The sequence below is a fragment of the Bufo bufo genome, chromosome 6 (genome assembly GCF_905171765.1).
Source record: "Bufo bufo chromosome 6, aBufBuf1.1, whole genome shotgun sequence".
Lineage (NCBI taxonomy): Eukaryota > Metazoa > Chordata > Amphibia > Anura > Bufonidae > Bufo > Bufo bufo.
In genome coordinates, this window is record NC_053394.1 from 58,962,214 (window position 1) to 58,975,082 (window position 12,869).

At 40.4% G+C, this 12,869-nt stretch overlaps 1 protein-coding gene across 1 annotated transcript in view; it reads right to left on the reverse strand.

The window, feature by feature from the left end:
- Window positions 1-472: 472 nt before the first annotated feature.
- The window catches only part of LOC121004184 (heparan sulfate glucosamine 3-O-sulfotransferase 1-like), a 152,913-nt gene continuing 140,516 nt past the window's right edge, over window positions 473-12,869 (reverse strand). Inside the window, exon 2 of the mRNA XM_040436327.1 lies at window positions 473-1,777. Within this exon, the coding sequence (XP_040292261.1) occupies window positions 720-1,664 (945 nt within the window). The 5' untranslated portion in view covers window positions 1,665-1,777 and the 3' untranslated portion in view covers window positions 473-719. The remainder of the gene's footprint in view (window positions 1,778-12,869) is intronic.

Sequence of the window (12,869 nt, forward strand, 5' to 3'; positions counted from 1 at the left end):
GAATATTCTAATATAATTTTTTTTAATTTAATATGTGATAAAAAAAATTTGATTGAAGTGTCCCTTTAAAGGGAATGGGGCTGAGTTGCAATACACAATCCGTGGAAGGATTGGTGGTGTTTTTGGAAGAAAGCAGCCATGTTCTTTTAATCTGTAAAATTGTCTGTACAAAGCAAAATATATCAGTCCAACTAATAACCAAAGTGCTTCACATTCCATTACTATACCATGAGACCTGTATCAATAAGTTGTAATAAAAATAAAAAATAAAAAAAACTATTTTAAAGACAATAATATAATCATTATACAAAATTAATTACTTTACCATTGAAACACATTATATGAAACATTTTTATTATTACCATAGCAAAGATTAGTAATTTATCAAAGTTTTGCAAACAATTTCTACTGCACAAGGCCTATATAGGTATCTACACACATATAGAAACAAAAAAAATATATATCAGAACGATGCATTCATAGATCTGTATGTACAACATGGAAAAGAGATCACTTAGGGTCCCATATTTGCTGTAAACAAAATGATATCCAATGTAGATGTCTGCATTATGATCTCATTGACTACAAAGAACTTGGGATTATACTTTACATCCCGTTAAGTTTTTCCTCCACAAAATGTTTTAAAAACTTATTGTTGCTGTAGATATTCACAGTTTAGCATTTTCTCGAGAGTCTTTTTCTTAACATAATCCATAGTGTTAGTGCCAGTCAAAAGACTGATTAACCATTTGGTAGAACCGGTGATTGTGTTCTCTGAAGTGATTGTAAAGTTGCTCCAGGACAGTTTCATTTACTACTGGGTGGGGGCGCCCTTTGGACTCATGTAAACACCTCTCTCTCCCATCACTTCGAATGCAGTAGAATCCCTTGGTTTGGTTAAAGTAGAAATTTGAAGACACGATTCTAGGAGGGAGGTTGAGGAACCTTTCTACCTTCTGCAGTTCGGTCAGAGGCTTTTTTATTAAAGTATTACCATCCACTATATGAATCTGATTCAAATTAAAGTATTTCAGCCATCTCTCCATATGTACGTCATACAAGCTCCTTTGGATTGCCTTATATTTGGTATTAAGTGCACCATTTTTAATCACCATGCCCTCAAAGGGTTGTACGGGCTTGTGATTCTCAAGCCTGTTGTAGTATACTTGGGTATAATCCGATATGACCCTCTCGGTTGGATCTCTCAAAATGAGAAGCAATTTAATTGAGCTGTTCATGCTATGAATCCTTTCCGGTGCCTGCAGAGATGTGAAATAGCCTGGCGTTTTCTCAATAGTAATTTGATTTTCAAATGAGTATGGCATAAGACTCCTGTACCACTCAATCCCTTTGATGTAATTCTCATCCCAGTCGAAGAAATGTACTTCAGTTGCAGCCACTGCAATGTTGGGGTGAATGTCCAACATCTCTAGCAAAGCTCTGGTCCCACCTTTCCGTACTCCAATAATTATAGTCTGTGGTGTTCGACGAGTTGTACCTGGAGGCTGAGTAGAGAATAAGAATTGTTCACTTGCGTTATTGTTTTCCCCCACTTCCATCTGAAGACCCTCTGTAAGGGAGCTATTGGTAGGAGATAGGTAGTCAAAGGGAACCGCCTGACACTGGGTCAGTAGGACGAACACGGAGACCAAATATACGGCCATGTAGAGGGAAACAGATGTCAGTTCCAGGAGATGCAAAGTTTGACTGGTGAACCCATCCACTCAAGAGAATTGGGAGATATTAATTCAAGGGAACTGCAAGTGTCCTGATACATCTGTTGAAATATAAAAGTACAGAAGTATTAGACATTTTTCCTAAAGATATAGAAATCCACCAAGACAGTATTCAAACAATCTCAGAGTCAACAAACAATATTACAAGAAACTGTTTTGGATCTAATGTTAGAAGAGTCGACTGAGAATAAACTGATCACAGGTTGTCCTACTGCTGAAACACCAAAATAAATTAGCTATTGTCTGTGAAGAAACCATGCAATTTGGATAGGCCTGATCCTCAACAGCAACAGATGCTCTTTATAGCCATTCTCTGCTCAGGCTATTAGATAAAGGTCCTTAACAGTAATGGTGGATTTACAAGTGCCGATATTTGGGCAGATTATCGGTTATGAATGTTCCTGCTCACGCTCGTTCCCAAAAAAGTTAAATAAATAAAAAAACAATCTGCCCATCTATAGGTCCCACTGATCACCCGATGAACAAGTGAAATGCTCGTTCATCGGGTGAAACTGTCATTAGTGCTGGCAAGTAAATTATAATTGCTGGGCAACAGATCATGTAGTCTAAAAAGCACTTTGCTGCCCAGAAACGATTCAGCTGTATGAGGACGCTCGTTCTTATTTTGTGGAGGTGATCGCTGCATGTAAATGCTGCTCTTCACCTCCTCTGAACGAGCAGCCGACTGTCAGGAAGGAACACATAATTGGATGCTCCTCTTTTCGTGTAATTCCACCTTAAATAGGTTTTCTAGGCTGGACAACCCCTTCAACAGGAACAAGTACAGTTCCAGGTACCTCTTTAGCGCTTCACAGAATGTAAACTGGCTAGCAACACTAGAGGAACAGTATAAGAAGAATTTTTAAACATTGTATAAAAAGCCAAAAATTCAAGCTCTATTGTAAGCCATTAGATTTTTATATATACAGTTATACATAAACCTATCCCAAGAGTTAAACACACACTACTATAAAAAAAAATGTATCACATATTAAGCAACCTATATGTGAATATTCTATGTATTGTTATTAATTTTGTTTTAACAAAAAATTTGTGGATAGATTTCTGGACATAAGGGCATATTTATTAAGACCATTGTTTTAGACGCCGGTCTTAATAAAGACCCTGTGCTGGCGGTGGATCCGCCGAAGTTATGAAGAGGCTCAGGCTGTGTTACATTTAGACCATTTTCTATGCCTATAACATGCATAGAAAATGGTGAATGAGGAAGCTGTCTTACATTTGGAAGCTGCGGTGGATCCACCGAAGTTAAGAAGAGGCCACTGCCAGTCTTAAAAAATGTGCCCCTATGTCTTAAGTTCTGAATCAATTAGACTTTATCAATAATATAGGGGCTGGGCCCTGAGAGTAATTTCCTCTGGGTCTGAAATTGATGTAGTGTCCTTGGATTTCACAGAGCCATAGATTAAAATGTTCATGAGGGATCCATAATCACAGATAAAAATTAGGACTTGCTTCTGTGGTATCACTACAGACTCACGGTGTGTTGAAAACCAGTGATGTGTGGATGCACACATAAAAGTCAATGGATACGTGTGAAAGAGACCTCAAATAGCATAATTTTAGGTGGTGCTGAAATTATATAGTGGGTGCAGAGGTTAAAGCAGAACCTGGGCCATGGTAGGGCCCAAAAGTCCCTCAGTCCAATATAAGACCAGTAGAATAAATGACACATCATGGTTGCCTATTTTTATTTATTTGAAATTGGGAGCATTGCTACCTTTCACTCTTCTTAATATGCACTATATTTAGAATTACATAAGTTAGGGTTAAAACTCAACATCAGAGGAAAACACAGCCACCAAGGGATCAATTTCAACTTTAGACTTTGGCAGAAAAGTGGCCACTGCTGCCTTGTATTATTCAGACTAAGTCAACCATTACCTGTCAAACCCTGTCTATTTTTTCCTTCACATTAAATGTTCTTCCACCTCGCCACCTGTCAATCAAAAAGATAAACTGTGTGACAGCAACTATTTGAGATGCAGAAACCTCTATACCACATTACACTACATTGTTGCTCTCATTCTGTAAACTAAAAGATTTGTTTCTAAAACTTTTAGCTGTTCTCTTCTAGTTTTTAACTTTACTATGAACATTATTTTTAAGAACAAATTCAGAGCCACGTACTTAATTTTCCCCATTATCTGTAGGTATATTTTAGAGTATTTTACAGTTTATATATATTCCACATGAAAATTTAGCAATAAAATATATATACTAAATTACTAACACCGATTGAATGATCGTCTAGAGCTGCACTCGGTATCCTGCAGGCTGCCATCAGAGTCAAGAAAATTATGATTAGACCAACTGCGGGGGAGCTGTTGACTTTCCTCCGACAGATGATTTTAGAGGAGAGAAGGATCGGATGAAGTGAACATTTTCAGCCAATCCTTTTGTTCTTCCAGGAGATAAGCCACCAATGGTGTCTGGCAGGGGCTTTTTCCCTCTCCCTGTATTTGTATGGGGGAGCCAGGAGGATGCTGGGATAGACAGTGTTGTGCTGGCTTCTTCCTGTGGACATGGGCGCCACAGTGACACCCCAATGTCCAGTCCCTTTTCCTTCTCCCTGGCCTCAGAGTGCTTCTGGCCACAGACACCCTCTGCAGGCTGCCTCTCCTGCTTCATTAGGGCATACATGTATTCATTTTCACACTCTTAAAGGGCCAGCGTGTGCATCTAAACCCTTCTCCAGCCAATGGCTGGTGGTCTCTGACTATTTAAGGCACCATTTCCAGTATGAGGGTGCCTAAGCTTTAAGAGACAGACCTTGGCCTGTCTCTTAAGCACAAGTATTGCCTCCCCCCTCGGTGCTTTGCACCGTTGTCTCTGACCCTGTTGGTGCACTGCCAACTACACTGGGACTATTCTAATAGGCAGCGGCTTAGTTGGTAGCCTACAGCGAAGTCTAGATCCCTGTATATGGGTTAAAGGATGAATACCAGGGAACCGCCAGGACAATGCCCCTAGCTTTATCCCAAAGCCAAACCAGTTAGTTGGCACAGTGGGTCCATGCCCACTGTCCATAACAGATAGATGTCAGCTGAACAATGGTTTGGCTTACAGCTATTGAATGTGTATGGCTGCTCTTAGACTCATCTACACCAGATAACTGCATGATGCCCAGTTTAAAGACTAAAGTTCCCCAAGGCTAGATTGAGGTTAGACAGAGTGGACAAGCGCCATTGAGGGGAACATAATAGTGTCCTTGAGGGGAACATAATAGCAAAATATAACCTTACATTTTTTGTAACACTCAGTGTTTCTCTACATAAAAAGGACGATTATGGATTTGTGGTTAAAAGTGCAGCAAAGGAAAATTTTATGAATGATTGTCCATCTAGCAATTATCATTTTAAACTTCAGGGGTTGGGGTGGTGGGACACAGTGTTAAACCACCGGCTTGGGCACTAAGTGAGCTTGTTCTGCCCCTACACATCCCTATTTTCAAAGTAATAAATAATGGGGGCTTTCAGCTCCGAAGCCAGCAGAATTGTGAATGCAACCATTAAATACAACACATGGTATAAATCAGGATAAGTAAAAGATAAATAATGCATTGAGGTTAGTATAAAGCATATATGCTCTTCGTAAAATGTCATTTTATAATCTGTTACATAATGTCTGAAGGCAGACATCCTAATATATCCCATCAATCACCTTACATAATGTCTGAAGGCAGACATCCTAATATATCCTTGCTACACAAAAAAGAAAAATGGGCCAGAAAAATAACAAAGAAGCATTACTCACCTGTACCGATTCCCTGCTGCTGCCGTTCCAACGGAATTGACTAGTGGCCTTAAAGTACTATAATAACTTAGCTAATGCCTTAGTATTTGGACAAAGACCTCAGAGCCCTGAATGCCAGAGCAAAGAACTGTCTGCACAACAAGCAGCAATAATGCACCTAAATTTTTTGCCTCTTGAAGACATGGTAAAGTGCTGTTAAGTACTCCGTCTGTAACATTCTAGACTAGATTCAAAAATGGGCAAATCCTCCTGACTTTATTCCCCGTCAGAGCACTATATACCGAGTGTAGTTGACAACTAGGAAGGGAAAGGCGGACAGCTTTAATTCTTCTAAATTCTGCCTGACAGGTCCCATGCAAGCTGCTTGGTAGCAAACAGTGATTTACAGCTCACACCTCCGCACATCTCCTCCTATGCTAAAATGCATCTAGTACATTTCCAAAGGGATTTTTACAGCAGTGTTAGAAAATAGGTGCAGTTTTCAAAACTAGTTATGTGCAACAGTTTTTTAAAGAACATTTGACACCAGAGAGAATATTTGACACTGCGACAGTAGACGGACTTGAGTCAATATAAACATTGGAAACTATAGCTTCTGCTCCCAGAACCCTCCAGCCTAAAACTGTCACAGAGTACTTACTCATTTCTTTCCCAGGAAGCACTTTATAGCAAGGGTATAAGTACCATAGATGCAGCCAATGCAGCTGCTATGATGCCCTCCTAAAGGAGCAGATGTAAACCTAGCACAAGGGAGCAACAAGCTCGAGGCTCTCCTGTACCCAGGGTCAGACTGGCACATCAGAGTACTAGAGGATCCTCCGGTGGGCCCAGTCTTTGAAGCCATAGTGGGCCTCAAAGGTCCAGGAGGGAAAACAAATTGGATGTGCCTTTGGAGTTAATCAATTGCCACTAGGGTCTATTTTTTATTTTTTTTAAAACTAGAATAATTTCCACTGGTGTGCCCAAGGAACCCCAGTCTGACACTACCTGAACCTGGATATTGGGGTATGATGGAATGAAACAGCACTAGCAGAGGGTTCCATTTTGGGTTTTTCCTACAGGTAAGGTACCTATGTTGGATCTTTTTTTTGTTCATGTTTAGACCCTTATAGTTACCCATCAATCACCTGATGAGCCACATTGGTGATGTGTACAACAAAGATTCAGGGGGACAATTATTAAGACCTTAAGGTCTTCATCCCTGTGCACTACCGGTGGACGCACCTAATTTATGTAGAGGCCCAGGCTATAAACCGGCGTGGGAAATGATGAATGAGAAGGACCAGCTGGCCCACCCCCCTCACCGCCCACACCACGCCCCCTCTCTTTCCAACACTTCGCAAAAGTGGGGTGAGCAGGGTAAAGTCACAGATTTTGTTGAAAAACATCTTTGTGACAAAATCTGCAGCCTAAATATGCCAAAAAGTGGCGTTTATCAAATAGTAAATGACAGGCTCAATGTCTGGTGATTAGTATACAGTAGGGTTTCTATTCATAGAACAGTCATCAGTTTTCTGAATTTACTGTACTCAGGTCCTGTTGATCATTATTCACGCCGGTCCCTGACACTCTAACTGCCCCATCTCAAACACACAATAGGGCCAATTTCAGTGTATTTTTAGAAGTGGGCGTAAAAAAAAAATGCAAAATGCAAACACACGATCTCCATGCAGATGTTGCCCTTGGTAGGATTCAGTGCTGAAAGGAATCACGACAAATCCCACTATTCCGGCACTATTGCAATTGCGGACAAGACTAGGACATGCTCTGTCTTTTTTTGCGGGGCCGCGGAACGGAGCTACAGATGCGGACAGCATGGAAATTAATGGGTCCGGACCCGTTTATATGGTCGTCTGAATGAGCCCTTACTGTGAGCTTTACATATGTAGGACCAGTATTAGTAGAATAAATAAAATGATATGCACAGTGGGCCCAGTCTATTGATCAGAACCTGTGCAGAGGTCTACAAGGGACACAGTCACACAGTCTTGCAGGTAAAACTGTCATTTACCTAAAAAAATGTGAGGCCATTAATAATCAGTTGGAAAACTGTGGCGATCTGTGATAAAGCAGCATGATGGCATCTTTTTTTTGCCCTCAGCACAAGTGCACCTTGGCCGCTACGTGTTAAATTACCCTAAAAGTTTAGTCTTATTTATAAACCAATAATGTAATACAAAAGGTACAGTAGTCAGCTTCTGAGCTTCTCATTTTTAAGCCACAATGTAAACTGAATGAACAATTAATATATATGTATAAAAGCGGATTAACTTTCCAAATGTTTGTGTCGTGTCCTCATCACATATTTGCATGTAAATAAAAGCTATTTTGCATAGTTAATATCTACAGCTGACATTTGCATTTATAATCATCAACCACATCAACTATTTATAGCCTGGTATTAATTAATATTTAAAGTGAAAACATGGCGCATTCATCTGTCGAGCCAGAATTAGCTTTGTTTGCCTTTATCTCAGCCAGGACCCTTTTTGCACATAAAGTATTTAGGAAATGTGGAGTTCTAGGGATATTCACTTCCTTGGGGCACTGGAAACTTTATGCTCAGAAATCTAAGAAGTCATGGAAGCATATAAAATTTACTAAAATCACAGGCCTTTGCTTATATATAGCTTTATTTGGATTTTTTCCGGTGAATGATGGGATTCCTTGTCACCTATCTGTGGGCATTCCCAAATCACAAATTGCCGCCATCTTACTTAGATTTCCACCTTTTACTTTGGTAACATGGGTCTGGCAGATGGAATATTCCTGCCCTGCTCTTGTAAGGAAAAGTAAATCGTATAGCCTGAGTATACTGCTAAAGGTCTCATACACATGAGCGTATCTGTTTTGCGGTCTGCAAATGGTGGATCCCAGCCGTGTGCATGCCACCATTTTCTTTATGCCTTCTACAGAGATGTCCTATGCTTGTCTTCAAAATGAACAAGAATAGGACATGTTCTATTTTTTTGGTGGGACCACGGCACAGACATACAGATGCTGACAGCACAGGGTGTGTTGTCCGCATTTTTTGCATTCCTATTGAAATGGGTCCGCAACCGATCCACAAAAAATGTGGATCGGATGTAGATCAAAAATATGATTGTGTGGATGTTGCCTTAATGCGGATTTCAAGGTTATAGATGTTGATGACCTATCTTAGGCTAGGCCATCAATTTCAGATTGGTGGGGTCCAACACTAATCAGCTGTTTCACTAATCACTAATCAGTCTGCCACACACAAAATGGAGCCAAATGGGAGCTGAGCTGCAGTAACCCTGCACGTCCACCCCTACACGGTGGATGGAACTGGGCTTCCGGCTCTGTTCTCTGTGTTCTTTCCAACGACGGCGGTGGCAGTGAGCAGCTGATCAGTGAAATTTACAGGTGTCCAACCTCCATTGGTCTGATATTGATGAAGTATCCTAGAGATAGATCATCAATATCTATAACTGAAAAACCCCTTTAAGACCTCAACTACAGGTTTAAGACCCATGCACACAACTATATTATCGGTATAATACGGCACCCATAGTAGTCCAGAATTGCTTCTTAGCAGTAACACCTCAGTAACCTGGTGTTGTATGGAGGGGTCATATAGTGGGACATAGAGTGCTTGTAATAGCACTAATAATGCCATATAAGTATATAACTTATTACTAGTGTTGAGCGAATTGAAGTTAACGAAGTGGACTACAACCCCTAAAATGCTTTAATATTGATCTCAGATGCTGCGATCAGCCATGAATGCGGCATCTGAGGGGTTAAATGACGGGGAGACGCAAATACTGTTGAACCCGCTACTTACAAAAAATAGGCTTTGGGACAAAGTAATTCATCACAAAGAGAGATTTTTTGTAAAATTATGTGAATCAGCCGAATTGAATTGTTACGAACTCCGCTCACCTCTAATTACTACATTGGATATTATCAAGCGCTTGAGAAAGGCTCCTGTCTAGAGCCGAAACGTTGCGCATGTCCCACTGGAGTAAATAAAGACTTTTGTACTTTTTTACTTTCTGGAGTGCTGCCCATTTTTTCTATTTTTGTATTTCTGGATTGGCTTTGATCCGCATTGGGCCAGTTGCACCCACTAGCTTGCATCAAGGACGGTGCTGCCATTGTCTTTTCTTTTTATATATATTTATATATTATACAGGGCCCCTGTATATATATCCATGTTGCCCCTTTGTATATATTCCATTTGTCCCCTGTGTATGTATTCCATTTTTTGCCTCCGCTGTATATATATTAAATTTTGCCCGCTGTCCTAGGGGGACACATATCTGGCCATAACTACTGTAAGGGGGACACATATCTGGACATAACTACTACTGTGAGGGGGACACATATCTGGGCATAACTACTGTAAGGGGGGCATATATCTGGCCATAACTACAGTGAGGGGCCACAAGGAGGACATAACTATTTTGAAGGGACCACAAGGTGGCCTTAATTACTGTGAGGGGCCACAAGGTAACATAGTAACATAGTAACATAGTACATAAGGCCGAAAAAAGACATTTGTCCATCCAGTTCGGCCTGTTATCCTGCAAGTTGATCCCGAGGAAGGCAAAAAACCCTGTGAGGTAGAAGCCAATTTTCTCCACTTTAGGGGAATAAAAAATTTCTTCCCGACTCCAATCAGAATAACTCCCTGGATTCAACGACCCCTCTCTAGTAGCTATAGCCTGTAATATTATTACGCTCTAGAAACACATCCAGGCCCCTCTTGAATTCCTTTATTGTACTCACCATCACCATCTCCTCAGGCAGAGAGTTCCATAGTCTCACTGCTCTTACCGTAAAGAATCCTCTTCTATGTTTGTGTACAAACCTTCTTTCCTCCAGACGCAGAGGATGTCCCCTCGTCACAGTCACAGTCCTGGGGATAAATAGCTGATGGGATAGATCTCTGTACTGACCCCTGATATATTTATACATATTAATTAGATCTCCCCTCAGTCGTCTTTTTTCTAAAGTGAATAACCCTAATTTTGATAATCTTTCAGGGTACTGTAGTTGCCCCATTCCAGTTATTACTTTAGTTGCCCTCCTCTGAACCCTCTCTAGCTCTGCTATGTCTGCCTTGTTTACAGGAGCCCAGAACTGTACACAGTACTCCATGTGTGGTCTGACTAGCGATTTGTAAAGTGGTAGGACTATGTTCATATCACGGGAATCTATGCCCCTTTTGATGCAACCCATTATCTTGTTGGCCTTGGCAGCAGCTGCCTGTCACTGGTTTTTGCTGTTTAGTTTGCTGTTTATTAAAATTCCTAGGTCCTTTTCCATGTCAGTGTTACCGAGTGTTTTACCATTTAGTATGTACGGGTGACTTGCATTTTTCCTTCCCATGTGCATAACCTTACATTTATCAGTGTTAAACCTCATCTGCCACTTATCTGCCCAAGCCTCCAATCTATCCAGATCCCTCTGTAGTAGTATACTGTCCTCTTCAGTGTAAATTACTTTACACAGTTTAGTGTCATCTGCGAAAATTGATACTTTACTATGCAAGCCTTCTACAAGATCATTAATAAATATATTGAAGAGAATAGGTCCCAATACTGACCCCTGAGGTACCCCACTAGTGACAGTGACCCAATCTGAATGTGTACCGTTAATAACCACCCTCTGTTTTCTATCACTCAGCCAGTTACTTACCCACATACAGATGTTTTCTCCCAGTCCGAGCATTCTCATTTTATATACTAACCTTTTATGCGGTACAGTGTCAAATGCTTTGGAGAAGTCCAGATATACGACATCCATTGATTCGCCGCTGTCAAGTCTAGAACTTACCTCCTCATAGAAACTGATTAAATTAGTTTGACATGACCGATCCCTCACGAAGCCATGCTGATATGGCGTTATTTGCTTATTTCCGTTGAGATGCTCTAATATAGCATCTCTCAGAAAACCTTCAAACAGTTTACCCACAACAGATGTTAAACTTACCGGCCTATAGTTTCCAAGCTCTGTTTTTGGCCCCTTTTTGAATATTGGCACCACATATGCCACGCGCCAATCCTGTGGGACATTCCCTGTCAGTATAGAGTCTGCAAATATCAGAAATAAGGGTCTGGCTATGACATTACTTAATTCCTTTAGGATACGGGGGTGTATGCCATCCGGTCCTGGCGATTTGTCTATTTTAATCTTTTTAAGTCGCTGATGTACTTCTTCCTGGGTCAGACAGGACACTTTTAATGGGGAATTTATTTTTGCATTCTGCATGTCATCTGACAATTTATTTTTCTCAGTGAATACATTGGAGAAAAAAATATTTAACAGCTTTGCTTTCTCCTCGTCGCTCTCTGCGACTCCCCCCTCATTACTCTTTAAAGGGCCGATACCTTCAGATTTATACTTTTTAACATTTATATAATTGAAGAACATTTTAGGGTTGGTTTTACTCTCTTTGGCAATTAATCTCTCGGTCTCTAGTTTGGCCGCTTTTATTTGTTTTTTACATGTTCTATTTTTTTCCTTATAGTTTTTCAGTGCTTCCGTGCAACCCTCCTGTTTTAGTGTTTTATATGCTTTCTTTTTGTCATTTATTGCTTTCTTTACAGTTCTATTTATCCACATTGGTTTCTTTTTGTTCCTTAACCTTTTATTACCATACGGTATGTACCTCTGACAATGAGTTTTTAGGATGTTTTTAAAGATATCCCATTTTGTGTCTGTATTTGTGAGGACTTTGTCCCAGTTAGTTTGGCCTATGGCCTCTCTTAGTTGGCTAAATTTAGCTTTTTTGAAGTTTGGTATTTTTGTTCCTCCCTGTAGAAACGCTCTTTTGAATGATAATTGGAAGGTTATTACTTTATGGTCACTATTTCCCAGGTGTCCCCCGACCTGCACGTCTGTTGTTCTGTCAGGTCTATTGGTTAATACTAAGTCCAGTATGGCCGTCCCTCTAGTCGGGTCCTGAACCAGTTGGGAGAGGTAATTGTCTTTGGTTATAGCCACGAACCTGTTTCCCTTATGAGATATACAAGTTTCAGTTTCCCAGTCTATATCTGGGTAGTTGAAGTCCCCCATAATAACCACCTCATTATGATTTGCCGCCTCGTCTATCTCGTTTAGTAGTAGATTTTCTGTGGACTCTGGTAAATTAGGTGGTTTATAGTAAACTCCTATTAGTAATTTATTGTTGTTTTTAGCTCCATGTATCTCTACCCATAGTGACTCCACATGTTCATGTCCCTCACTTATATCTTCTTGGACTGTGGGCTTTATACAGGACTTTATATAAAGGCAGACCCCTCCCCCTCTCCGGTTTTGACGATCCTTTCTAAACAGACTGTTACCTTGTACATTAACTGCCCAGTCATAGCTATCATCCAGCCA